The sequence below is a fragment of the Chenopodium quinoa genome, unplaced genomic scaffold, assembly GCF_001683475.1.
Source record: "Chenopodium quinoa cultivar QQ74 unplaced genomic scaffold, ASM168347v1, whole genome shotgun sequence".
Classification (NCBI taxonomy): Eukaryota; Viridiplantae; Streptophyta; class Magnoliopsida; order Caryophyllales; family Amaranthaceae; genus Chenopodium; species Chenopodium quinoa.
This window is the reverse complement of record NW_018743697.1, coordinates 4,142,625-4,169,689: the sequence shown is the minus strand read 5'-3', so window position 1 is coordinate 4,169,689 and position 27,065 is coordinate 4,142,625. Positions and strand designations below refer to the sequence as shown.

Here is a 27,065-nt window from a genome sequence, read left to right as displayed (position 1 = left end):
TGGAAGATAAAATCATAAATAGCTTACAACTAGAAGATTGAATAATATCCCTAAAATTAAGGCTAGAATATACAATCATATTTCTATGATCAAGGAACATAAGTATGGAAGGTTTGACTTTGAGTATATCACTCCTTATCAAACAGCTCAACTTAAGGTCAATGAAATCGAGTCCGTAATCAAAGAAATACCAGAAGAGTCAATGAGCACGGAGCCTCGATTAGATTTTATACCCACCCCTAACTTCCAGTAATCAAAAAAAAAAAAAAAAACTAACTAACATTTCCAGTGAGAAGACGGTAACACCAAACGGAGTTTGAAACTCTTCATGGAGCTTGGTTCCGCTTCAACATCACCACATCAGAGCAAAAACTGTAGAAAATAAACTAGAGAAAAAAATCAAGGAAACTCGCCGTAGAACCGGCCACGGCACCAGAACTTCGGTGAGTTCAATGTATTTCATGTGGAAGAAGGAGAGAGAACAGAGCATTTTTCAAAATTCTCTATTGTCAATTAAATATCCGTTAATGAGTATTAACTACTTTCTCGGCCCCTTTTTTTTTCCATTGTTAATATCGAGTAAAACTTTATCACCGTGTTATCTTTGATTATAAATTCTCTTTAATCAATATGAGATAAATGAAGATTTGTCTTATTATATACTCCATACTTCGTATTTTATTAATATCCAAAAAATTTAAATTATTTTTACGTGTATGCAAATAAAAAAATTAAAAAAAAAAACAGGGACTATCCGTTCTCTTTCATGTAAAACAATACTAAATATTATAGAAAATTTTACAGTAGTCGTTTGAAATATGACTACAATAATATTGAAATATGACTACAATAATGTTTTGATGATTATTTAGTTTATAATTGACATATTTTTTTTTCCAAGTAATAAATTATATTACTTTATTAATGGTATTAAATAGTATTATCACCCGTTCAAAAAAAAAAAAAGTATTATCAACATTTTTTTGCTTAATCAAATTTTTAGTTTCATTTATGTAATTTTCATTCTTATTTTATAGTTTCACAAATATATTTATTTTATGTTGGATTAAATTTTCAAAAATTATATTTACATAATTACATTGTAGATATTATAAGACTGATTGTGGCCATTTTATAAAGTGAAAAAATAAGCTAATCATAGTATATATCATTAAAATTATGTGCAGTGGCACTCATTTTTCAAACGACTACTGTAAAATCATCCAAACATATTGCTGTCGGGTTTATAATCTAACTATTGTTTCACTTTGAATTAATTATATACTGAAGGGGGAAATAAAACAAGCTGAATAGCAAGCGTACAACAATTAATCAATAAGCAGAAGAAAAAACAAATTGGCGATGGAATATACTAAAATATGGAAGATGATAAGTGAAAAGTGTGAGATCATCCGTCGCTACGACGAAAACATGAAGAACTTAAAAGAACAAGTACAACAACTAAAGAGACCAACCATATTGCCGAAAGAATCCACTTTAAAGTGGCTTGAAGAGGTTAAAAATCTGTTGGAAAATGATCAGGAGTTGAAGGAATTGATCACAGAGATATATGAAATGGAAAACAACAACAGAAACGGGCAATCAAATGATCACTGCTTTGGCGTTGTCGGACGATGACAAAGCAGTGTCTGTAGTATTGAACATCGGTATAAAACTAGCCTTTTAGCTCAAGAGAAGATCGATTTAGTTAAATCAATGCGTAACAATTGTCCCGGCCACGATGATGCATCCATCATTCGATCTCTAAATATTGAAGAGATTGAAGAAAAGGGATATAAAAAGTATCCAGTGAAGAAGTTGGAGTCCAGAAACGGAAATCTTGTACAACAAGTGGTGACCATGTTAAAAGATGTTCAAGTTGATGCTATTGGCTTGTATGGCGTTGATGGTTTGGGTAAGTATTCTTACTAATTAATGTATTCATTATCAAATTTTTTTAAAAAAAAAAATTAATTGAACCATATATTTTTTAGCAGCAATTTCCTGTTAATCTCTTTGATTGTTTTAATTTGTCAATCTAGGGGTTGTAAACACAAATTTTAAATCTGCAAAATATAGATTCAAAATAAATGCCACAAAGAATTAATTTTATTAATTTGATAATTTTGGGTACAATCTCTAATTTGATCCTCTGATTCGATCTCCACTTTGACTTTGACGTAATTCACAAATTGACTTGATTTTTGAACGAGGGTCGTTGAGGCTTGATCTCGATCAAAGATTTGATGCAGAACTTTGACTTATGTTGATGTAGACCTTTGACTTGTTGTTGATGTAAACCTTTGACTTGTATTCTTGATTGAGGACCGACGAGGCTTGATCTCGATCAATGACTTTTTGATGTAGAGACTGAACCGGTGATGTTCTTGATGATTTGAGGTTCTTCTTTCCTTCGTGTTGAGGGCCGTCGAGGCTTGATCTCTTCCACGGGTGATCTTCTAGAATAGAACGACACGTCGAATGCTTGTTGTTTTTCTTCTAGGCTTATTTGATGAGGTTGAGAGGTTTTCTCTGTATCTGATTCTCTTTGTTTTTCTCTCTAGTTTTCCTCTCTTGATTGTTCTCTTCTCTTTTTGGGTTTTCCCCCCTTCAAATGTAGAGAGTCTCTATTTATAGAATAAGACACCCTAGGGTTAGGGTTTAATGTACAATGAAGTTGGGCTTTTGACTTGGTAATCTTGACTCATTTATGTAGCTTAACCCATTTAAATAGGCTTTTACTATTAAATGAACAATTTAATCAAAATAATTAAAATGGGCTAATTTATATTATTTCACCCAAAATAATAAATTTTAAATAAATAGTCAAACCATTAAGTCAACCATTAAATTTTTCGTGCCTACAGGGGTATAATAGGTATTTCTCTCACTTAATGTGAGGATAACATGGTAAATTACACGGTGTTACTAGTAAAAATTGGTAATCTTGACTCATTTATGTAGCTTAACCCATTTAAATAGGCTTTTACTATTAAATGAACAATTTAATCAAAATAATTAAAATGGGCTAATTTATATTATTTCATCCAAAATAATTAATTTTAAATAAATAGTCAAACCATTAAGTCAACAAATTCACTTTTGACCCATATAATATCCGATGTGGCACTTATATAAATTTTTCGTGCCTACATGGGTATAATAGGTATTTCTCTCACTTAATGTGAGGATAACATGGTAAATTACACGGTGTTACTAGTAAAAATTGCCACGTTTTTAATGACTCTGCATTACACGTCATTATACGGAGTTAACATATTTGCTTCTGTTAACTCACTTTATTTTCTTCATCCTCTCTCCTTAAGCTTCCTACCTTCATTCATCAATGGCAACTGCATATAACCATTACCTCCACCTTTCTCTTTCCACCAGATCTCCAACCAACGTTCACCAATACCATGTTCTTGGTCACCCCTACCCTTTGGGGTTAACCAAGCCCTTAATTTCACCTTTTATTCCTAGGGTTTTCGTTTAATTCGGCGGCGAAGCCGCCGGAGGTAGTGGTAGTGTGTAGATGGTTTAATGGGGGAAGATAGTGTTGTCGGTGGACATGATGAAGATGGTGGATGTTAGTGGTAGCTTCAATGGTTGGTGTTGGTGGTAGCTTCAATGGTTGGTGTCGGTAACGGCGTTTACACTGCGTGTCCATGTATGCTGCTGACTCATCATGGTTTAGCTCAAATTGCTGAGTTGGCGAAATAGATTGACAAACTACAGCAATCAAAGAGATTAACTGGGCATTTTTTTTTCCTATTTTTAGTATTTTAATATAGGGAAAAAAAGGAACAATGGAAATGATTGTTAGAAGTTTAGAACTAAAATTAAATGGAGTGATTAAATTGCTAATAAAATGTTATATACTATGTGTATGTGATAGGTAAGACAACATTGGCAAAAGAAATTGCCAACAAAGCACCAAATGTTATGTTATTTGAAAAAATTGTGATGGTTGAGGTTTCAAGAATCCCCAATATGGAACACATCCAAGATCAAATTGTAAAGCAACTTAATTTGAAAGTAAACAATATGAATAGTATCGAGCAAAGGGCAGAGGATCTGCTCAACACTCTGAAGAAAATTACTAAGATACTCTTTATATTGAATAACCTATGTGAGAAAATTGATCTAGAAAAAGTTGGGATACCTCAACCTTATCATGAAACAACACAACAATTTTATTGCAAGTTGTTAGTGATAAGCACAAAGAGGAATGTGTGTGAAGATATGGGAGTGTCAATGGCTAACATTGTCGAGGTGTGTCCATTAGATGAAAATGAAGCAAGGAAACTTTTCAGGGAACGAATTGGAGCTAATGTTGATGATAGACTAAAAGGACATGAAGAGATGGAGAAGAGAATATTGAACAAGTGTGGAGGATTGCCCCTTGCTATTGTGGCATTAGCCTATGTGCTTAAGGGTCAAGAGTTTTCAACTTGGGAACATTTCAGCATTGAATTGGAAAAACCTATTTCAATTAGTCAAGCCAAAATTAGTGGTGTAAATCCTCAAATGTAATCAATTCTACAAACAAGTTACAAGTTTATGGAAAGTGAGGAGAAAAGGAGATTCTTGTTGCTTGCTTGTTTGTTTCCTTCGGGTGCAAGTATACCTGTTGAAGAAATGATGAAATATGGCACCGGATTAGGGTTGTTTCAACAAGCTGACACTCTAAAAAAAGCCATGGAGCAAGCCAACACATGGGTTGATGAACTCAAATCATCAGCTTTATTGTTAGAAGACCATCGTGAAGGTTATGTAAAAATTCATGATTTGGTTCGGGCATCTACAATATCTCTAGCAGAAAAAGGTATGTATGTTGTCATTTCTTTCAATTTTAGTTTTATTCCATGTAGTCAGAAGTATGTGTGTGTATGTGAATGTGTTTATAAATAATCTAAATAAAAATTTCTAAATGCAAATCATCACAAAATAATGCAGATGGAGACAAGGTTATGGTGGAAGTCTTTCCTGAATGGCCATCGTTGGAGACTTTCCAAAAGTATTATGCTATATCTCTCATGTCAGGCATTGATCATTCTCGAATGAATGATCTCAACTCCGACAAGCTTCAAATATTGATATTAGACAATGCAAGAGTATGCCTCGAGATTTTTTTTTCTGATAGTTTCTTTGATGGAATGTTGAGTTTAAGAGTTTTAGTCCTGAAAGGAATGGACTTTACACTAGGGTTTCCAAATTCCATTAAGAAATTGAAGAGGAATCTTAGAACATTGCTATTGGAGAAATGTAAGTTGGGAGATATTACTGGAATTGATGAGTTGACAAACCTTATTGTTCTTAGTTTGCGTGAATCGAGTATGGAGGAAATACCAGAGGCAATAGGCAATCTTTCCAATCTTCGTTTGTTGGATTTGAATGGGTGTGTGATTAGCAAGAAAGGGATATCAGCTAATGTTGTCCTATCTAAGCTGTCTAAGTTGGAAGGAATTTACGCTCTTAGTAATGGCTTGATTTTTTATTATGAAGAGGATGAAAATAGAAGTGAATTTGCGATTGTTGAGTTGGATGAAGTAGTGCAAGTAACAATTGAAGATTGTCATGAACTCGAGTTTATCAAAAAACTAGATCAATTTCAAATATGTGTTGGAAAGAGTACCAGCTCTGATTATTCAAATATGTACTCTCAATCCCGTGCTTTGCAGCTCACCCACATAAAACATCCGAACTCAACTGCAACGTATGAGAGTGTGAGGGTATTGCAAGAGAAAATTCAATTGTTAATTGCGAAATTTATGTGGGAGCTCCAACATATATATATTTGATCATCGCATCTGCCTACAAGAGGACGAACCAAAGGTGCAAAGCTCAATTCTTAGATTTCCGCATTTGCAACATTTGATGGTTAGGCTATGCCCGAAGATGCAGTCTATCTCATCAATCCCTTTCACGGCACCAAAATTGGCTGAGGTAACTGTGTCGTCTTGTGATAATATGAAATTCATTTTTATGGAGAATGAAGATGAGTACATATTTATTAAAAGATATTCTAGTTTAAAGCGAATGAGACTAGAATATCTTCCGAAATTGGAAAGTCTTACGGGTATAACTAAACGTTCCACCACGGCTAGCTATAATCTTGAGGCTCGACATCAAATTCTTTTCAATAGTAAGGTATTTTTTAAGTGTAATCTTACTCGAATTTAACTACAACTTAGGCAATTCATATATCTTTGCAAAAAAAATCATGTGTTTTGCAATATAAAGTAAATTTTATGTTGACATGCAGATAATATTCCCATCGTTGGAGCAATTGGTCTTGTATTGTTGTGGAAGAATTGTAACGCTGTGGGATGTCAATTGTACGAGGATATATAGTTATCGTTCCAGCTTTGAGAATTTGCACAAGTTAGAAATTACAAGATGTGACAAACTTGAAACATTGGGTTCGCTATCAATAGCAACAGCACTTGTGCAACTTAAACAATTGTCCATAGATAGGTGTCCACAAATAAGGGAGGTTATAAGTGACGAGGAAACAGAGGAAACAGAGGATCTTACATATGGTTATGAAATTTTTCCATTGCTTGAAAGTGTTAGACTAAAAGATTGCCCCAAGTTGAAGATGTTTATATCAAGAACAAAGCATAAGGATAAATTTCCTAAATTGTTAATATTGTCTTTGCAAAAATTGGACATTAGCAAATGTCCTGATATGAAGTTTTTCTCAATTCGGCCTTCTTTCAAGGCACCCAAATTAAATCAAATTGAATTTGATCATGTGGCTACTCCCATGGACAACGAGACTAAGGAAATTAATTTCTTAGTCAATTCCTAAATCATACTACCACAAACCCAAGGTATGTTTTTCTAAGCATTGATCTCCAACTTTTTCCCGACATTTCTAATAAATTATTAAATGATTAGTTAGCTTTTTTGTATAATTGTATTAGCATTATGTATTTTCTAAAACTCTACAACCAATCATCACGCAATAAAATGAAAAGTCGGTTGAATTTGTCTAGTTAAAAGTCTATGTTGGTCAAAAAGTGTGTCAGCCAAATTAAGGCCGAGGATTGCTTTGTTTTGTGATACTTATAGAATCATGTGAAATTCAACACTAGTTAAAATTTGGGTACTTTTACCATTTTAACAGTCACTCTAACTGATGTTTGATAACGTATATATGATCTATATGATTCACATATTAATTGGGCATTCATTTTGGATTTTAAGTTGTACACCACAGTGAAGACATCGTCGAAGAAAAGAGCAGAGGAGTATCGGCTATATCAGCTGTTGGGAATTTCATCCCAAGTCCCACATGGAAAAAATAGCAAGGGAAGGAGCTATTTATAAAGTGGTGCTCAATACACTAGTACAAGGCCTTTTGGGAAGGAGCCTAAAAACAAAACCGTGCGAGCTTGACCCAAAGCGAACAATATTGTATTAGTGTGTGCATGAGCATGTTCCGACGGCCTTACAAATGGTATCAGAGCCGGGCTGGTTCGGTCCGGGGCGGGTGGCTGCCGTGGAGTATGTGGGGGTGTTCCTCGTGTGTCCTCGAAGTTAGGTGATCTGTGCCCTTTGTGTCGAAAGTCCTCTTGATGGTGTTCAAGCTGGTGGGATCAGGGGATGTCCTATAACCGGTGGGGTTGCCCTGTAACTCGTGGTTGGAGCGAGTGGGCATGGTCTGATGGTTTGCGGTGAGCCTGTAACCGGTGGGGTTGCCCTGTAACTTGTGGTTGGAGCAAGTGGGCATGGTCCGGTGGTTTGCGAGCCATGGTTAGCTGATGGTGTAATCAGGCGGCAGGTTCCGATAGTGCATCGGCGATATCGAAAAGGGGGTGAGTAACAGATCAAGTTAATCGTTCGAGGGAAGGCCATGAGTGATGATGTGGTCCTTGGTGCTCAAAGCGGACAATATTGTACTAGTGTGTGCATGAGCATGTTCCGGCGGCCTAACATCAGCATCAATAAGATCAGAACCTTACGTACAATTTTGGGGTATAATTAAGGGAGGAAGTACAAGTATTTGCAAAATCAACCAATCCTTTGTATATTGAACATAATCATACAATAACCTGTTCTAGAAAAATGCATGTATTAAATTGTTTTATACTACTGTATGTACTTGTATACGTATATCTTAAAATTTGTAATAAGCCAACAATAGATTGTTGGACAATTTAGAATAAAATTAGTGAATTATGACTTATGAGTGTGATCTTAAATCCTATTGCTATAAACTCTGTACAAATTATATTAAAAAAAAATTTAAAATTATAATAATATTCCTAGCTAAGAATATGTGTTGGCAGTGTTGCATTGGCAAAAAAAACTACAGTAGTAATTATTTCGAAACAATTTGATCCCATTTAATGGGCTAGCCCATAACCCAATAGCCTATCATTACCCAAACGGCCAAACCACATTAACCCAATGACCACTACAAACTTGAGCCAAACAACCCATCATATACTAGTAAAATAACCTCAATCTTGGGGAAACAAATCCTAGCTAGTATAACAATCACAAAGTTAAACTTAGGCCATGTTTGGTAATTGGCTTTTTAATGGGTTTTTGGTTAGCTTTTGGCTTTTGGCTTTTTAAGGTGGTCAAACAGCCAAAAAATGTGTTTGGTAATTGGCTTTTTAGTCAGCGAAAAAGCTGGCTTTTAAGCCAAAATGAAAAAGCTGCTTTGAGTAGCTTTTTTGTTGGCTTTTGGCTTGTTGGCCCACAAATTATCTAATAAACAGCCAACAACCACCAATTAATTTACCAAACACTTTTGTAAACAGCCAATTTCAAAAGCCATTATAAATAGCCAAACATTTCAGCTGGTCAAACAAGCCAAGTGAACCAGCCAACAGCCAACCGCCAACAGCCATTTGCCAAACAAGGCCTATTGTACCTTTTTACCAAGAAGTTAGGGTTCAATCTTCACAAGCCATACATTGAAGGCGTCGATTTTGTACCCTTTCCCCTTCATTTTCACCGTGTCTAATTTGTTAAGACGATTATCTAAACTAAGTTTACCCATATGGGAATTCGACCTAATGGGGTAGTTCTTTTTATTCAAAAAAGCAAAAATATTCATTTTATCAATCATTTCAAATTTTGATAGAGGTTATTTAATTTATTTAGTGAAAGGTAAGTGTGTTTAAGATATGAACTCCTTAGATCAAATTTCATTTAAAACATGAGATTACTTAAGAGTGCCTAATCACGAGAAAATCTCTGTCATTCACATGGTTGAAGTTTGCAAAGATATAACCAAAACTTTTTTTCCATTTATTTGGTTCATAATACATCTTAGCTTGTTATATTTTGTGAAATAAAGAATTCTAGTAAAATCAAGACTTTTTTTTTCCATGTAATCACTAGTATTAAAAATTCAATTGCTCATATTTGTCACTCCACTTGGCATCATTTACATTTGTTAATACAAATAAATAAATAAAAATTATAAAATGGTTTTGACTATGACATTTGAAATCCAAGCCGAAGTAGCAAAAGTTAAATGTTATAAAATGATACACATATGCGTATTACGATTGTCTTATATTTGTAAAAAGGTTAACACCGACAAGAAGTAATTACTTGTTAGTTTGTTACATTAACCTAAGGTATTAAGTGCTAGATTAAAACAAAAAAGTAACTGTAAATACAAGTTGAACAACAACGCCTAATTAATTCAAGAAACATCTTTCAATCGTCAACAATTTGTTACTTTGCTGTTAAAAATGTCCCTTTTTTTCAGTTTCTCTCTCCTTTTTTTCAGATCAGATGCTCTGTTTAAATTTGCCCATATTCGCATTCAAACAAAACCTCAATCTTCTGCTTCTGTGGATCCCACCCCATCTTCCCCATTCACAAACTCTCTTATCATTTTTCTTCAATTATTATTATTATTCTCACCATTCATTTTCATTCACCTCATCAATTCCCACTAAAAAAAATCATTAATTAATACATATTCTGTCGCCGGCAAAAACCCATTTTCCGGCGACAAAAACCCACTTCGATTTATCATAAAAGATGCAGAATCTTCGCCGGCGAAAGCCCGACAGGCCCGAAGAAGTGACCCGGCCCGAGAAAGCCCGAGGAGAGAGAAAGGGTGATGGAGAGGATGGTAGTAAGAAGAAAGGGAATGGGAAGAGATGGTCGTGTATAGATAATTGTTGTTGGTTAATTGGATTGATATGTTCAATATGGTGGTTGTTGCTGTTTTTATACAAAGCAATGCCATCTTCATTGCCTCAGTATGTTACCGAGGCGATAACGGGGCCGTTGCCGGATCCACCGGGGGAGAAGCTAAGGAAAGAAGGTTTGAATGCGGCGCACCCGGTGATTTTTGTGCCGGGGATTGTGACCGCCGGACTTGAGCTTTGGGAAGGGAAGCCTTGTGCTGAGGATTTGTTTAGGAAGAGGCTTTGGGGTGGCACCTTTGGTGATGTTTATAAGAGGTATATATATTAAATTGTCCTGTTCTTTTTGTTGGTTTCTATTCTTGGTTGTTGTCTAAATTCTTGCTTGACAAATGTGTTGGGAAAGTAATTTTGTTTGATTATGTATGTTTTACAGTTTTAGTAAGTGTTAAGAAATGAGATGGTCTAGAGCTAATTGGTGACAAATATGAATGTAAGTAGGATTTATAATACCTATTTGACTAAAAAGATTGGTCCAAGCGTTTGTCATAAGATTTACTCTCTTTGTCCCTTTTTGTCGAGTAATTTTGTTTAAGGCTTTAGGCAAGAGAAATTGTACATGGGTTGGTTTCTAAGTGGGGACGGAGGGAGTACACTTAAAGGTACCAAGGGAGTACACTTAAAGTCTTAATTAGTCTACTTGGGTTTATGTATTTGACTTTGGTTTGCTGAAGTATTAATCATACCTTTTGTGGTGTACAACTCTACATGGGTCATGACCTCATGGGTGCATATTGCATTGTTGTAGTCATCTAATTATTTTCTTTAATCATTAATTAAATTGCAATTGCTAGCTATGACAACTCTCTACATGGATTGAAGCCATCCAAGTCTATCCTCATTTGAGGAGGCAAACATGCCTAAAATGATTTATCGGAACACAATGAATGGATTTCGCGTCCACACGTGCCTCTCTTTCTTCGTTTTATCCAATGTTTTCTAGATTGGAATTTATAGATGTAGCATTACATGTACTTTGCATTGATGTTAATGTGATGTTATCAATTGTTGAGAATGAAACATAGAAGGTGGGGGTATATCCTTTGTGTTAGGGGCTAACATATTAAGTACACTTGATTTAGGTTCATTTAATAATAAACATAACTTAAATTCTCTCAAATTCCCAATTATAAACATACTTGTTCTTTGACATCAGCTGATGAATACTCTCAAAATGTTCTTTTAAGTATTATCTTTTCATATTTTGAACAATGATTGAAATATCAAATTGTTGTTGAATTGGATTTACCTACCTTGATGCTGCTACAAACAACTCTACTCACATTAGAATATTTGATGATTTTTGTTACTTGAAGCATAGATTTTGTGCATTGATGAGGACTGTTACTATTTGCTTCATCTTGTAATGCTTTCCATCTTGTACAACAAGATCTTTCAGGTACAAGAAATTATACTGGTTGATACTAGATTATGTTCATTTTGGCATAGTTTACAGATTATTGCTTTGATTTTACTTCTGAAATTAGATATTCTGTTTGAGAATGTTTTTCATTAAGTTGAACAGACTTGCCAATAAAAGGTTATTTATATTGATTTCTTGTCCCATCTTAACAGACCATTGTGCTGGGTTGAGCATATGTCACTGAACAATGAAACTGGACTTGACCCTATTGGTATAAGGGTTAGATCTGTCCCCGGACTTGTTGCTGCTGATTATTTTGCTCCTGGATATTTTGTTTGGGCTGTCTTGATTGCCAATTTGGCACGTATAGGTTACGAGGAGAAGAATATGCATATGGCTTCATACGATTGGAGATTGTCTTTCCAACATACTGAGGTACATGTTTGGCTCTGTATTTCGTGTAATATTATAAACATTTCACCTTTGTATTCGCATATTCTTCTTTATATGAGGTCTTTCCTTCACGTCCTCACTATTTTGTGACCAGGTGAGGGATCATACGTTAAGTCGTATGAAAAGTACTATAGAGCTAATGGTAGCAACTAATGGTGGTAAAAAGGCAGTGATTGTTCCGCATTCAATGGGAGTTTTGTACTTTCTCCATTTTATGAAGTGGGTTGAAGCTCCAGCACCAATGGGAGGCGGTGGTGGTTCAGATTGGTGTGCAAAACACATAAAAGCTGTGATGAACATTGGTGGACCATTTCTTGGTGTTCCAAAGGCCGTTCCTGGACTTCTGTCTGCTGAAGCCAGGGACATTGCAGTTGCAAGGTATGCTTTTACATGTTACTAACTCTTTTCCTAACGAATTAAATCAGCCTTAGTATTGATTATGCTCAATTTACTGTGGCCACTTAAATTTTTACCAGCTCACTGTAAGATGCCTTGTAGGCCTCAACTTGACTTGGCGCAGTCTTAGCTAGTCCCAGCCTTGGACCCAATTTAAAGGAGTTATATTCTAATGTTGGGAAATTTGTATAAATATTCACTTTCTGTTTTTGTTTTAATCTGTAGGGCCATTGCACCAGGTGTTTTGGATAATGATATATTCCATCTCCAAACATTGCAGCATGTGATGAGGATGACTCGTACTTGGGATGCTACAATGTCAATGATACCGAAAGGTGGAAATGCTATTTGGGGTGATCTTGATTGGTCACCTGAAGAAGGCTATAGTCCAAGCAAGAAGAAGAAAGATGAAAACCTGACTGTCTCTAGAAATAATGAGGTTGGACCAGAGGATCCTAAAAGAAAAAAGGTTAATTATGGAAGGATGATATCATTTGGTAATGATGTAGCTGAGGCATCTCAATCTGACATCAAAAGGATTGATTTCAGGGTATGAATTTTAGTTTCTCTTTCAGTAACACATCTGACATTCATTTCACTGGCCTTTTAGTTTGTAGCTGTGGTTAATAACTGTTTGATACTAGAGCTGATCATTATCTGGCTGGGCCATTTTTCGAGACATGGCTGAGCTCGAATAGTGATTTTAGACTACTACCTAGCTCTTCCAATAACACTTTGGCTTTAAACTTACTTTGTAGGTCATTACATGTACAATACGTTTTTTGACTTAGCTTGAATATATATTTAAAGTAATCCTAGTCTTTTGACTTACTTGGTCTGATCCAGCCAGCATAATCTTACAGTCAACCTGATGCAACTGGCTGTTTAGGCCTCGGCCATGTTTAGTTTTACTCTACACTATATGGTATATTTAATCGTTTCGCATTTTGAAGCTTCAATTGTTCCTGTTGTTCAGGGTGCTGTGAAGGGTAGTAATGTTGCAAATACCACATGTCGTGATGTTTGGACAGAGTATCATGACATGGGTGTTGGTGGAGTAAAAGCTGTTGCCGACTACAAAGCTTATACAGCTGATGATGTCTTAGACTTGCTTCACTTTGTTGCTCCAAAGATGATGGCTAGGGGCGATGCTCAGTTTTCATATGGCATTGCTGATGATCTGAACGACCTAAAATACCAGCATTATAAATATTGGTCCAACCCCTTAGAAACCAAGTATGGTTCTGATTCTATATGTCATTCATCAAATTTTCTTTTGTATTCCTGGTGATTTCTCACTTTTGTATCTTTTTCAGATTGCCAGATGCACCTGAAATGGAAATCTTCTCTCTCTATGGCGTTGGCATACCAACAGAAAGAGCATATGTATATAGAGTAACACCTTATGCGGACTGCAGTATTCCATTTCAGATAAATATCTCAGCAAACGTGGATGAAGAAGGTAGTTGTTTGAGAGACGGGGTGTTCCTAGTTGATGGAGATGAAACAGTTCCAGTCTTGAGTTCAGGTTATATGTGTGCTAAAGGTTGGAGAGGAAAAACTAAGTATAATCCTTCAGGAATTCAAACTTACATAAGAGAATATGATCATGCTCCTCCAGCCAACTTTTTAGAAGGCCGGGGGACTCAAAGTGGTGCCCATGTTGATATTATGGGGAACTTTGCGTTGATTGAAGATGTCATGAGGGTAGCTGCTGGACAAACGGGCAAAGATTTGGGGGGTGATCGTGTTTATTCTGATATCTTCAAGTGGGCAGAGAAGATCAACTTGAAGTTATAACAGCAACTAAATTAACTATGCTTATTCTCAACACTTATCTTTCAAAATCGCTGCTTTCTTGAGATGGAATTGCAAAAGAAATGATGAAAAAATTGTGAATTTCTCAAGTTTGATGAATTGATGCAGGTAATTTCTTGCCCTTTAATGATGTCATTGGAAAAAGGCGAAGTATGATGGGAAATGTGGCACCAAATTACATGAACATATCCTGCTTTGATCTGTTAATAGTTTGACGTATTGCTTTTCAAATTGAATGAATGATAAATTTATCCAGTGACTACCTGAAATTTAATGTATCATTCTTATACTATATGCCATTGTAAAGTAATTTTGGCGAAAATTAATTGATTTGCATGTATATAGAATCGTCATATTTATAAGTTTCTGGTTTTGCTGTCACAGTTGCTCGACTTTAGGTGTTTGAGGGTCTCTTGTACTAGGTACTATGTTATGAATTAAGAGTAGAACAAATATTGGCAATCATATGTCTTACTATTATAAAATATACATAGTATTTAAAAATTGTAATATACGAATATACGAAGTAATAAATAACACACACAAACACACCTACTATAACAGGCTTTTATAGTAAGCTAATGTCTTTGCAATCTATTCATCTGTTGCTTTCTTGGAGGTTCACTCATCTGAGATCTTTCTTGAAACTGGTTTACTCAATTTATGCAAGCAGATGAAACTGTGAAGTGTAAATTTAAAAGGCCGAGATGATCATGGCTAATCGAGTAATTGGCATTGTATATTCACTCTCAACATTTTATTCAATAATTTTTATTGTACCACAAGTGATCTGAAGGATCTTACTATGGTAATATATTGTTTACGTCTTGACTCTTGAGGTAATTTTTCTTTTTGAGATTATCCCAAATGACATCTAACAGACTAACATCATTATCTTGGAAATGATTTTGATATCTAAAGTGTTTGGATATTCAAAATCCACCAAGTACTCAAGTTGTATTTTCCTACTCATCCACACACACACACACACACACACACACACAAAAAAAAAAAAAAAAAATCAACATAGATATCATAAGACTACTTAAGCAAGAAAAACAATGTCTCTATATTGTTATGTGAGTATGCCTTGACTCTTTGAGCATTTCATTAAAATTCAAACCCTTTCTTTTTTCATTTTTCATTTTTTTCCCCTAACAAGAATAATGTTAATACATTCCTTTCCAATTTCAAGTATAAATAACCATAATATTGTAAAATCTGTCATTTTACGTTACATTGAAAATTAATAGCAATACATTATTGAGCTAATAATCAATTTTTTTTTTTAACATAACTAGAAGATATATATATTAAAAGGCTATAGCCTTAGTATTTACAAGGATCATCCCTAAATATTTGCAAGTGATTATTAGCTAAAGCAATACATTATTGAGCTAATAATCAATTAAGATAACCTTAAACGTCACTTTTTTTGGATAAAAAAAAGGAGCACAAAATATCTTTATTAAATTTATTTTATACACAAGAAGTTATTTGATCAAGGATGACAAAAGCAAAAAGTATCCAACTTTTGGATCAAGACAAGATCTTGATACAAGTAGGGAATAAAAGATGACTTGGGTGAAGATAAGTATGGATGAAAACAAAAGCAATACATAATCTTATACAACCTGATACTTTAGTGACCAATTAGTGATATTAGTATTTTATATACAAAGTAGTACAAAATATTACAAGATAAGAATTGATAATTATACTTCCACCAATTAATGCAAAGGGACAAACACTTAATATAAAGATTAAAGAGTAAGTACCAACATTGGTGGGTAAAATAAGATGGTGATGTAAGAGGGCAACTAACGATGGTGTTTTCATACTCCTCGTCAATCGTCATTTCTTGAAATTATAAATTTGTATTTTATATTAATTCACCTTTTTTTTTTCTCTAGGTAAGAGAATCCATGTTGTTTGTTATGATTATGATTTATGAATCTTATACTTTACTCAAAATTCATTTTTTCTAAGGTGGTCAAACATATTTGTCTTATGGCAAATAAGTGTACCAATTTGGTTATTTAGGGTTGCTCCATCTATTTTAAATAAAGATAAATATTGCAAAATTACATTATAATTAACTTAGCATTAATTATGTTATTACAAATTGTTTTTAATCATGAGAAGTAAAAAAAAAATGTTATATGGTTAGAGGGTTATAAAACTTGTGTCTTGATCAGAGAACGTATAAATTTTTGTCATTTAGCACCATAAATAATTTACTTTATGTGACTTAGCCCCTTAAGTTTGTTTAATTATTATTTGAAAGTATCATTTGTTTAGTGACATCTTACTTTCGATTTTTACCATGCCAAATAGCTAGCTTAGGGCTTACCGATCAACAAAATCAACTTCCCAACAACCCCCCATAAACATTATTTAGTGTTTGATAGAGCTATTATTTTTTATTTTACGAGATTTGAATTATTAAATTTAGAATAATTGTTCTAGTCAAACAAAAATAAGGAATAACTATTGCATGATCGGCCTTATTAGAATTGGACATGACAGTTGACTAATTTTTAATTTTTGTTGAGTTAAAGATACTGTTATTAGCCAATAATAACTCTAAGATAACATTATACCATACGAATTAAGTTATGTGTGCAATTATTGAGACAAAGGTGTGTTTGGTTGCAAAAATTTGGACAAGAAGTCAACATATAGTAGCTTTCAAATTAAAGAGAGATTAGTTGTTCACTTGTTTGATCATTTAAGAAAAAGTCCAACAATTTATATTAGGAAAATGTTTTTTTTTTTTTTTTTTTTAAAAAAAAAAATTAATAGCTAATCCTTGTTAGGTATTTAAATCGCAATTTTGTAATATTCATTGAATTACTATCACGTTAAACGATATTTTTACTCTTACATCTTACATAGTATTATTCTTTTATTCTCTCTTTTCTATCTAGCGAAACCTCTAAATTACTTATCCACGTTGTCCATCCAACACCATGCCCTAGCCTTTTCTCCCTCCTCCACATCTCTTCCATCTCACAACTTGGTTTCCTACTCCCCCCATCCAACCTAATGGTTAAAATATAAACAATGGTGGCAATAGGTATATTATATTTCACTAAGGGAGTTTTTATTTGAAACTATACGAGTATAATTTAAAAACAAAATTAATTCTCTTGAATTGTCCAAGAGCTATTTTTGTACTACAATATGTTAAATTTTAAATTGTTCAGAAAATGATACTTATAAAATAGAATTATTTCTAATCGGACACGTATTCAATAGCCTCGTGAAAAATTTGTCCTGTACCACATTTAATATCAACTTCACTTTAACAGCACCATCCTATCTTTATCATAACTAAGGGTCTTTTCTCTTCAGCTTAATTCCACTTCAGTTTCAATCAGTTTAGTTCAGTTCAGTTCCTAATTTTCTTCTCTCATAAACAATTCATTTCAACTTTATTCTGTTCAGTTCAGCTCAGCTCCAATCAGTTCACTTTAGTTCAGTTCAGTAAATCAGAACATACCCTAAGTGTCTAAGTCTATTGGTGCGATTATGCGGCACACACGAATCAAAAAATTGATGCCCCACTAGTTGTCCTCCCATACCATAAAAAGTCATTCTTTAATAATTTAATGTAATTTGTAACTGTTTATGTAAAGGAGAAATAATGTGTGTTTCAATTTGTTAATATTGTAATAGACTGTAAAGCCCATGGACTGATTAGTCTAGACAATAATATCGAATTTGTATTGTCGGCTAACCCTCGTTACTGCTTTGCCAAAACAAAAAAAACGTAATATATACCTAGTCAAATGCATTGATATAATCAAATTGGGACTTGGCTAATACAATATTTGGGCAAGATCAAGTGAGATTTGGCGCATGGTTGTGATGCCCTCAAACACTAAGAGGGCGGCTGACTACCCACTTTGGTACAAGTCAAGCACATGCCTTTCTTTGTCTACTCTCCTGTCTTTTTGGTTAAACATAAACACAAACACTAGTATAACTCGATATTTTATTCACAATTTTATTTAGAAATAATTCTGTACAGATATACAGTTTTTGAGTATATCCTATAGTTTTATATTTTGCCAATAAATTAATGTTTAGAAAAAGGAGACTATGGTGGGATGATAATGGTGAATTTCAGTATTTTAGCCTTTTGAGGAGAGTTTATCTTTCTTGGCGCTTTGAAGGAGGCAAGAATCCGTCGCTTTTGGAGTTCCTTTGCCTATTATTGGCCCATTCTTTGCAGTAAAGCCCAAGATTTTTCCCAGAAACAGATTTACTTAGAGAGAGAAAGAGTGAGAGAAAATTGGAGATATGCTCAAAAGCTAAAGGTTTTTTCTTCAACCCTCTTTTTCTCTTTATTAATTCTCTTAATTTGATGGGTTTTGTACTATTTTTGCTTTCAATTTTTCTGGGTGTACTTTTATTGATTTATAATGTGATAAAAATATGTTCTTGCTAATTTGGGTATGTATATCCATTTCTTAATTTGGGGTTTTGAGGTTGTAATGAAAAAAATAAAATCATGTATTTAGCTGGGTTGTTGTTAATCTTGTTTTAGTATTATGCTAATTGAAAAGTCTCAATTTCTGCTACAAGCTTACTGTTTCTGGATTCAGTTCTGTTAGTGGTCTGTTTTCTTTCCATTTCTGGTTGAATTGAGATTTGACTTCTAGTGGTAAAAAAAGTTGCTACTCTGGGTATCAAATTGCAGTTAAAATTAGGTTTTATAAAATTAGATTTTGTACATATTTTAGAGGTTTTCCTGATAACCTAAGCATGAATATCTGGTGTGGCTTATATAGTTTCCCTAGACATGCCGTTGACCCTCTTTAGTTATTTATCATCATAGCTGCTTCAAGTTGCCGGATCGCGTCTTCAACTGGTTTTTATTGTTGAATCTCCTTGTACCGCGTCTTCAATTGTTTTTTTGTTGTTGAATCTCCATGTACCTTTACATTCACATTGATCCTATTTAATTTCGATAATAATAACCTATATTATATTCTTCATATGTCATAGATTGGTTTTCTTTTCTCTATTATTGTGGTCTACAATTTTGTAGTGATTTATGGAAATGCGCATAAATATCCCAATCTGTTTGTTATCTATGTTAGGAATTAATAATGAAAAACGGCTTGGATGACGTAAGTCTGTGAGACCAGTTAGAAGAAAAATAAATTTGGTTTGGCTGCGGCTCTGCTATATGCAATGGATTTTTTTTTTAGCAAAAAGAATTTAAGGGTGTTTCAAGTAATCTCTTTAAATCCAGCTTCTTACATACCAAACCTTGTTTATCTTGGATTCATGGAGAAAGTTTATCAAATCGTGCACTATTCAAGCATTCATTAAGTTGCCTATGGTTCTGGAGCACTGTAGACTGTAGAGGATGAGCAACTGTGTAGATTTGAATAATCTTGAGTTGAGAAAGCTTCAAACCTTTTAAAAAACTAACAGGGAGACCCCAAGTGCAAGTTGTGGAATTTCATTCTGGTCTAGGTATAGTGTTGTATGGATGCAGAATTTAGTTTGGCTTGGCATAAGTGTATTTTGTGGAATAAATTATGGCTGGTAGTTCTTTTGTTGCTTGAACTGTATGGTAGCAGTAGGCATGTGTCAACACTGTCCATGATCATAAATTTTCGTCGACTAGAACTGGACTTTAGGTGCTGCTTTTGTTGCTGAATGATTGTTTTCAAGTTACTACATGGGTGATCTTAGCCTGTGGGCCGTGGGGGTGGGGTGGGGGGGGGGGGGAGGGAGGGATTTTGATCACCCATAAGATCATAATAGCTTGGGTGCTGAATGAACATGAGGAACTTGGCTATAGATAAACAGATCAGCTATGCCTGTGTGTTGGGGGTGGGTGGTTGGCAATCTAAACCAGATCATATGTTTAGCTTGGATGTTAACTTGTTGAGTAAACGCGAGACTTTAAGTTGCAGATAGACAGAGCATCTATCAGTTTGTGATACCAATCGATTACACGGTTTACACCTCTAGCATAAGTTTATTTTCCTGATTTCTCAATTATTCTAAGCTATCAAAAAGCCATATTCTGAAGAACGTTCTCTTTATATTGACGTACTGGGATTTCTGTCACAGTTATCGACAAGAAATATAGGATCCAAGAAGGAAGCAGATTCAAGTGTTGCTATATCAACTACTCATTTCGCTTTAGCTGCCAGTTGCGGTGGCCATCCATTAAACTCATCCAGAATCTCCTAAATCCATTTTTTAAACTTGAAAATGGGAGTTCCTGCTCAACGCTATCAGGGTGCAAAGTTGTTGGATTTTTCATTACAAGATCAGGATTCATGTTCAACTCAATCAACTGGTCAATTTTATACCAGCTCTGCTAGCTTTGGAGAAAATGACCTTCATACTCAAAGCATGAGTTTTGCGCAATCAGGTAATAATTACCGCTACTGAATCCAATGCGTGCTTAGATTGAGTTTGAGTTGCTTGGTTGTTGATATCCGTAACATTTTGTCTCTGCTCAAGATATACTCTGTTCTGTGCTAATGTGCCCTTAACGACTTGTGTACGTTTTGAAATTAGAAGTATGGGTGATAATTTTGTTGAGAAAAATATAATCATAGTGAGTAGTAAAGTTTGATTTGGAAGGTTTTATAGAAGGAATGAGAGAACATTTATTTTTCTCATCCATTTGTTGTTAATTCCATCCTCTATAAACTTCAGTTTTGTCATCATGAATAGCTTTCCTTTTGCCATCTTTGCCTCTGCCAACAAATCTGGATATCAATTTCTTTATTTCTTGTCCATATGACTTGCTTTCGACTGAATTATTTTTCATGGCTGTACTTGAAGAAAAGTTAAACCTTGGAGATTGCTCTAAATCAAAGAAGAAGATTGTTTTGGGAAAGAAGCAGTATTTGCTAGTTAAGATTTTACATAAGAATTGGTTGTAAACAGTGGGAACTTATGGTGCAACAGTTTTGCTTCGTAGGCTCATTGCTAATCAAGTAAAATTCAGGCTGGTGAAGTTATATGCATATGATATGAAGCATTGATAGCTACTATAGTTGTGTGGGATCTAATTTCTGCAACTTACACACTTAATCTTCTTTTATGTTGATGATGTTGAGCCGAATTCTTCCTTTCCTCAAGCAAGTCTTAAACTGTGGTTATATGATTGATGACACCCTACTTCTGCTCAACATCGATAAAGCTGAAACCACTGTGACCACTTTATTTGTAAATAAAGCCAAATGAGCTTAATAATGAGCGAGATTTGCTTGTAAAAAAATCATTTCTTAGTATTAGCTTAGTGATCACCAAATAACCGACTCCTGAGCTCTTTACCTGTGCCTGTGAATGTGTGTAGGCAGTGTAGCAAACTAGCAATCATTAAAGTAACAGGCTCACTGTTAATGCAGTCACCTTTGTGCTATCTGTCTATGCTAGTTTTAGTACGTCTCCATTTTGTTCAAGCACTAGTTGTAGAATGGAAAAGAAATTTGCTTCTTCAATCTTTTACCTTGCCGTGACTGTTCATAATTTATTTTTCTAAATGCTAAATATGAAATCCACTTCCACTTCAATGTGTTTCTTCCTTTTGCTTTTTCTCTGGTTCACGTGTAATCATGTTCTCTGCAGGTTGCATATTAAATATTTCTCTCTATCCCTAATTAAGAAGCTATGTCTGTTTGATTCTGGGTGTTTATTAAGATATTGATTTGAACTTCCACAACTACCCTTCACTGTTAATCTTTACCTTACCACCATAACAATGTCGTATCTCTTTGAATGCTCAACCGAAGTTATCATTTATGGTAATTTTTGAACGTTCAAAGTTTAACTTACTAAATTTAAAACATTGGCCTATTATTTTGGGACAATGCAAAATGTAGAGGTGGCCTATAGTCTATCATCTAAATGTTTATATGTGTATATAATATAAATGTTTGAGTCTTGTTAGGTCTTCAGTAAATTGGTAATTGTGCTGTTATGGTTATGAGAGATTATGTAATGAGAGATTTTGGATTCAGATAATAGCTGGGATAACTTATGTTTTCTTCTTCATCCAGGTTATAATGTAACCCATGGGAAACATGAAAGTAGCGAGTATAAATTCAACTTCTCAATGGGAACTCAGGATTACACCTTACCCCCTCTGCAGACTGATTTTAACCAAGCCATTGTAAGTGTATTATACGACTTGGTATTTTCAAATTACCAACTGTGATAATGATTTTTAGGGATTCATTTTTATTTATGATTTTTTATAATTCATTTCAGCCTCAGTTTGCTGTCTCTTTTCCTGATCAACACTACAATGGTGTAATGTCAACATATGCGCCTCAAGCTGTGGTAAGACCACTCTTTATAGGGAATATCAGTTAACTTTATGGGAAAATTACCTTTAAAAACTATGTCGAGTAATTTAAGAAACTAATTCCTTTATAATCTGTAATCTTATCTATTGCTAAATTGCTGGGATTTGTTGCCCATCTTCTGCCTCGTAAATGGTCTGATATAGGAATGGTTTGGGCAATTATATGGATGGCCTGGAGCGTATTTGTCTTAGCCGAAATATAATGATAAGTAAAGTTTTTAGTGGTCCAAACTTTATATCTGTGTTAGGATAGTGGATTTCATTATTGCCACTTGTTTATATCAGTATGTGTCTAATAGATTCTAGCTCTAGTTCAGTTGTGGTCCTTTCCAAACCTTCTTGTCTAAGCTGAAGTCAGGTACGAATAATTTGTTGTCAATGTTTAATATTTGGTTATGGATTGTTAAAGTTGGCACTTAATTTCATTTGTGGAATAATTGGTTGTAGTAGAAAATATTATAATCACTTGTTGCCTATTATAGTCGTGAAAGACCTTGGAATAATTCCCGGATTTTTATTAAGTTACTACAAAACGCAAGTTTGACAAATCTAATTGCGGTATAAAAATCTGAAAAAGTTGCTATAAGTTAGCAGTGTTCCTAAGATGCAATTCGGCAAATATATATATGTACAGGTCTAGGTCTTTCGTTTTCAATCTTTTCTTCCCATTCATTATTTGAAACCCTTTTTCTTGGGATGGCAAACAGACTGTTGAGTTGGGTTTGTATACGTGCTTATAAATTATAATAGTGGGTTGAGTGTTCTTTAACCGGATCCAAGTCCATGTATTAAACGGGTTGAAAATGTCAATTCAAACTTCCTATACGTTATAGAGGTTACTATAATTTGACACATCTCCCAGGTTTAAATAAGTTGCGATATAGTAGCACTTTTTTTTGGTTTGGATTGGCCATAGGTCGAATCAGAATCGGATTTACTGACGTTTATTCTGATTCAAATTTTTTAAAATTGGATTCCGACTGTAATTTTCAGAATCAAATTGGAGTCTTTCCCTGAGATCGGGTTGTAATTGAATCAGATCCGGGCTATAACACCAGTTAAGATAGTATATAGTACTAGTTCTAGGTTTGAGCCGCTAGTATATAGTACTAGTTCTAGGTTAGAGCCGCTAGACTATGCTTACTCTAATTTAGTGGTACAAACTTTATTATCTTAAAAAATTTAAACCTATTATATGCTTAGGTAGCAGACTAGCAGTAATAATTGGATTGGATCGGATTTCATGTAACACTTACGACTTGCATTGGACTCTGTTTGGTTTTTCATATTCAGATTGCATTTCTTTCAATGAATTGTGTAGGAATCAGATGTTGCCATCCCCTTTTTTGGATTTTCATATAATATGTTTACTTCGTAGAACTTCACGGCTAAATATCAAATGGTTTAAAATGTCATTAATGGTTTTAACAGTTTAAGAAGTCATTTTAGGCTGTAAATGTGAACCTTTACTTCAAGTACGAAGTATTTCATTAAATGGGTCAAAATCTCAACCCAAACATGTCTTTTTTGTATTCTCATCAGGGTGAGTTGGGTTTTGTATTTGAGTTGCTAAGTTGTATTGGGTTGACTTCCACCAAGTCCGAGTTGAATCTTTTATGTCTAATATACAAGCATTATGTCTAATATACAAGTGTCATTTTTGTTGGTATATATGCTTCTTTTTTTTCCAATTTTATTATTATTATACAAGTGTCATTTTTGTTGGTATTATATGCTTCTTTCCTTTAATTAAAAAAAAAAAAAGAAATCTATTCTATGTTCATATTTTACCGGCTTTGGTTATATAAAAAGAATTGCTCGGTGTCATGCTTATATTAAAGTTTCATTTAAATATAGAACTTTGGTGGCATTACTGTTAGATGTTCACTATTTTTAGTAGGTGTGGAACACTCAAGTTGCTGAAAGATTTGATACTATGTTATCTAATTACTATCTTTAGTAGGGTAGAATTTCCAAGTTGCTCAAATATATGATTTTTTTATTTCCTCGTGGTTTCCACGCTGTAGATTCTACGACTAATGATTTCTTAATGAATGCCCTAATTGGTCATCCAACCAGCATATTTATTTAAAGCACTGTGTTTAATGCCTCACCATTTAAGATCTTTCCTCTATCCTCTCATGAGGTGGTACTTACCTGTGAATCATTTTGGGGTACTCCCCTTTACCCAGATGATGGGAATCATGCCTGCTCGAGTTCCTCTCCCTCTTGATTTTTCAGCAAGTGATCCCATTTATGTCAATGCAAAGCAGTATCATGGTATCTTAAGGAGGAGACAGCATCGTGCTAAGCTTGAGGCTCAGAACAAACTTGCCAAAAACCGAAAGGTACTGAACTTGCCTGTATTTACTGCAAAAACATGCTAGAATGAGGGTATGTTATAATGTTATATGACATATTGACATGTAATATATAGATTCTTTTGTGAACCCTCTTCTTGATCATATTATTTCTCTAAGATGTTTTAACAGCTTTTAAACAATCCTGGGCCTTTCTGCTCTTAACCATATTAGGATCATAGCCTTGCTGTACTGCTGCTCACTAGTATTGTACATACTACAACCCACCTTGGAGGCTTCATGCCGTGCAGTGCCTTGAACAGGCTCGTCTCAGGCTGTGGGAATTGATAATTACACATAGCACTTTATTCAAAAAGTTACCTCATCTAAAAGTTTTTGCTACCTCTTAATAATGTATTTTGTCAAGTTAAAATAAAATCTTGGTGCTAATTAGTAGTTTTATACTACTACTACAATCCAATGATTCGACTTGTGGCGTTAAGGGTGCCTTGCTACTGTCAAAATCCTAATACTTCGCTGATATTTGCAGCCATATCTTCATGAATCCCGACACCAACATGCATTGAAGCGGACCCGGGGATCTGGTGGGCGTTTTCTTAACATGAAAAAGCTCCAAGAATCCAACCCTACAGCTCAAACTACCAAGGACCATAACAAGGTTTCAGGCACAATTTCACTACATTTGGCTGGAAATCCATCAGGTTCTGAAATTCGCAAGCAAGAAAACTATGGAGAAGGCACCTCCACAACTTCTTGTTCCGATGTCACTAGTACCTCCAACAGTGATGATATCTACCATCCACTGGAATTTAGGTTCTCTAACTACTCATCAGGCTATGGTGAAGCGGTGCTAGGTGGTGGTAGCACGGAGAACTATATTTGAGGGGGTGAAAAACAGCACCCCGATCAACACTCCGGTTGAGAAATCACCCGGAAGAGATTTTGGTGGTTGATCATCATTCCTTAAAAGGGAAGTCATCCTTGGCTCAGTTACTTTCTGCTTTGTGTTAAGTTTTATAAGCTGTCTAATTTTCGAAGTGTAGAGATTAAGTTCTTTCTAATTACTTTCTGAATGATGTGACAAATAAACTTGGTTGGAAGAAAGTGGATTAGTATGGTGATTTGTTATTATGGGATAACATTATTATCATTTGTGTAAATTTACACTTTGATTAATGTCAAGCTGCTTGTTGGACATGGAGCTTGGCAACTTTAACTCTTTTACGAGTATTTTATTTGTATTTTGAATATGTTGGTTCATAATTATACTAATTTGACCATTTATTTTCTTTTTACTTGTTGATGAATAGGTTTACTGTAATTTAATATTACAATTGAAATGTATAATGTGTGTTTCTATTAAAGGGATTTTAGTTTATACTCTATTTCACACAATGTAAGTCACTAAAAATATTCAATTTTCATGAAGTAGAGTATAAACTACATTTTAGTCACTAAAAAAAAAACCCAAAAAAAGGGCCTTGGACCTTGGACCATGGACTGATGAAGTGATGATGGACATAAAAGACCTAAGTCGATTGTTTACACAAGCCAAGGGAGTTATACCATAAATAAATGAACCAAATTTACATTTATTGATTGAATTTACATCTATTGAAGTTCCACCTATCATCTCCATGGGTAGGAAGGGGTAATTCTTTTGCTTAGGTTGCTTTTCAGGACTTTCGAGACCTTTTAAGTCATTTTTTTTTTGGTGCAATCCTTTCTATCAATGTAGCGAGTATTCGGATTATTTTTTGGAAAATACTATATATAACCCTATAAGGAGTTTAAAGTAAAAAAATGAAAATATATATTAATTAAAATGATTTGCACGTGATTTTATCATTTTTTGCAAACTAATGCTCCGTACCAAATTAGAAAATATATTAAATGCTTAATCTTAGCCTAAATGCTACGAGTACCTAGGAAGTACTCCGTATATCATTACCCTTAATTTTTTAGTTAGAGCTTCGCAATACTATTCTTAGGGTAAATCTTTTTGCCTATACCCTATTCTTAAGAGTTTAGAAAATTCCCTCTTTTACCCTTCATTAAATAGCGAGCTAAAAATATGTCGATACAAGCAACCTAGTATCTGAACTCTGAACCCTAATCTACCTAACTAGCCTCAAAAACTAAAAGTTACTCGTACTGCCTACCAAATTTTG

The 27,065-nt window shown here is 34.4% G+C and overlaps 4 protein-coding genes across 5 annotated transcripts; all 4 read left to right on the top strand.

The window, feature by feature from the left end:
- Positions 1-1,362: 1,362 nt before the first annotated feature.
- Positions 1,363-4,536, top strand: LOC110684504 (probable disease resistance protein At1g12280). The gene is made up of 3 exons (XM_021860958.1): positions 1,363-1,598; positions 1,680-1,915; positions 3,899-4,536. Exons 1-3 carry the CDS (start codon positions 1,363-1,365, stop codon positions 4,534-4,536), a joined length of 1,110 nt encoding a protein of 369 aa, XP_021716650.1.
- Positions 4,537-4,563: 27 nt separating this feature from the next.
- LOC110684503 lies at positions 4,564-6,817 on the top strand. Its single transcript, XM_021860957.1, has 4 exons — positions 4,564-4,828; positions 4,960-5,719; positions 5,889-6,153; positions 6,269-6,817. The coding sequence occupies exons 1-4, from the start codon at positions 4,564-4,566 to the stop codon at positions 6,815-6,817; spliced, it is 1,839 nt and encodes a 612-aa protein (XP_021716649.1).
- Positions 6,818-9,565: 2,748 nt separating this feature from the next.
- On the top strand, positions 9,566-14,582 carry LOC110684360 (phospholipid:diacylglycerol acyltransferase 1-like). 2 transcript variants are annotated; one of them, XM_021860813.1, is made up of 6 exons: positions 9,566-10,448; positions 11,766-11,988; positions 12,101-12,384; positions 12,628-12,952; positions 13,379-13,638; positions 13,719-14,582. In XM_021860813.1, the coding sequence occupies exons 1-6, from the start codon at positions 10,021-10,023 to the stop codon at positions 14,200-14,202; spliced, it is 2,004 nt and encodes a 667-aa protein (XP_021716505.1). In that variant the 5' UTR covers positions 9,566-10,020; the 3' UTR covers positions 14,203-14,582. The 2 variants fall into 2 exon arrangements, with proteins under 2 accessions (XP_021716505.1, XP_021716506.1); XM_021860814.1 differs by lacking the exon at positions 9,566-10,448 and adding an exon at positions 11,359-11,589 and having other exon boundaries at positions 13,719-14,202.
- A 3,477-nt stretch (positions 14,583-18,059) lies between these two features.
- LOC110684358 (nuclear transcription factor Y subunit A-3-like) lies at positions 18,060-26,189 on the top strand. The gene is made up of 6 exons (XM_021860810.1): positions 18,060-18,545; positions 20,320-20,626; positions 22,266-22,378; positions 22,477-22,548; positions 24,766-24,921; positions 25,424-26,189. The coding sequence occupies exons 2-6, from the start codon at positions 20,464-20,466 to the stop codon at positions 25,775-25,777; spliced, it is 858 nt and encodes a 285-aa protein (XP_021716502.1). The 5' UTR covers positions 18,060-18,545; positions 20,320-20,463; the 3' UTR covers positions 25,778-26,189.
- The last annotated feature ends 876 nt before the right edge of the window (positions 26,190-27,065 follow it).

Excerpts from the sequence above, each read along its gene's own strand:
- LOC110684504 (XM_021860958.1), top strand. The coding sequence starts at position 1,363 with ATGGAATATACTAAAATATGGAAGATGATAAGTGAAAAGTGTGAGATC. Across the intron at positions 1,599-1,679 it reads GAAAACAACAACAGAAACGG|CCTTTTAGCTCAAGAGAAGA; the intron begins GCAATCAAATGA and ends GTATAAAACTAG. Across the intron at positions 1,916-3,898 it reads GTATGGCGTTGATGGTTTGG|GTAAGACAACATTGGCAAAA; the intron begins GTAAGTATTCTT and ends TGTATGTGATAG.
- LOC110684503 (XM_021860957.1), top strand. The coding sequence starts at position 4,564 with ATGGAAAGTGAGGAGAAAAGGAGATTCTTGTTGCTTGCTTGTTTGTTT. Across the intron at positions 4,829-4,959 it reads AATATCTCTAGCAGAAAAAG|ATGGAGACAAGGTTATGGTG; the intron begins GTATGTATGTTG and ends AAAATAATGCAG. Across the intron at positions 5,720-5,888 it reads CATCCGAACTCAACTGCAAC|GCTATGCCCGAAGATGCAGT; the intron begins GTATGAGAGTGT and ends TTTGATGGTTAG.
- LOC110684360 (XM_021860813.1), top strand. The coding sequence starts at position 10,021 with ATGCAGAATCTTCGCCGGCGAAAGCCCGACAGGCCCGAAGAAGTGACC. Across the intron at positions 10,449-11,765 it reads TTTGGTGATGTTTATAAGAG|ACCATTGTGCTGGGTTGAGC; the intron begins GTATATATATTA and ends CCATCTTAACAG. Across the intron at positions 13,639-13,718 it reads TCCAACCCCTTAGAAACCAA|ATTGCCAGATGCACCTGAAA; the intron begins GTATGGTTCTGA and ends TATCTTTTTCAG.
- LOC110684358 (XM_021860810.1), top strand. The coding sequence starts at position 20,464 with ATGGGAGTTCCTGCTCAACGCTATCAGGGTGCAAAGTTGTTGGATTTT. Across the intron at positions 20,627-22,265 it reads CATGAGTTTTGCGCAATCAG|GTTATAATGTAACCCATGGG; the intron begins GTAATAATTACC and ends TTCTTCATCCAG. Across the intron at positions 22,549-24,765 it reads CATATGCGCCTCAAGCTGTG|ATGATGGGAATCATGCCTGC; the intron begins GTAAGACCACTC and ends CCCTTTACCCAG.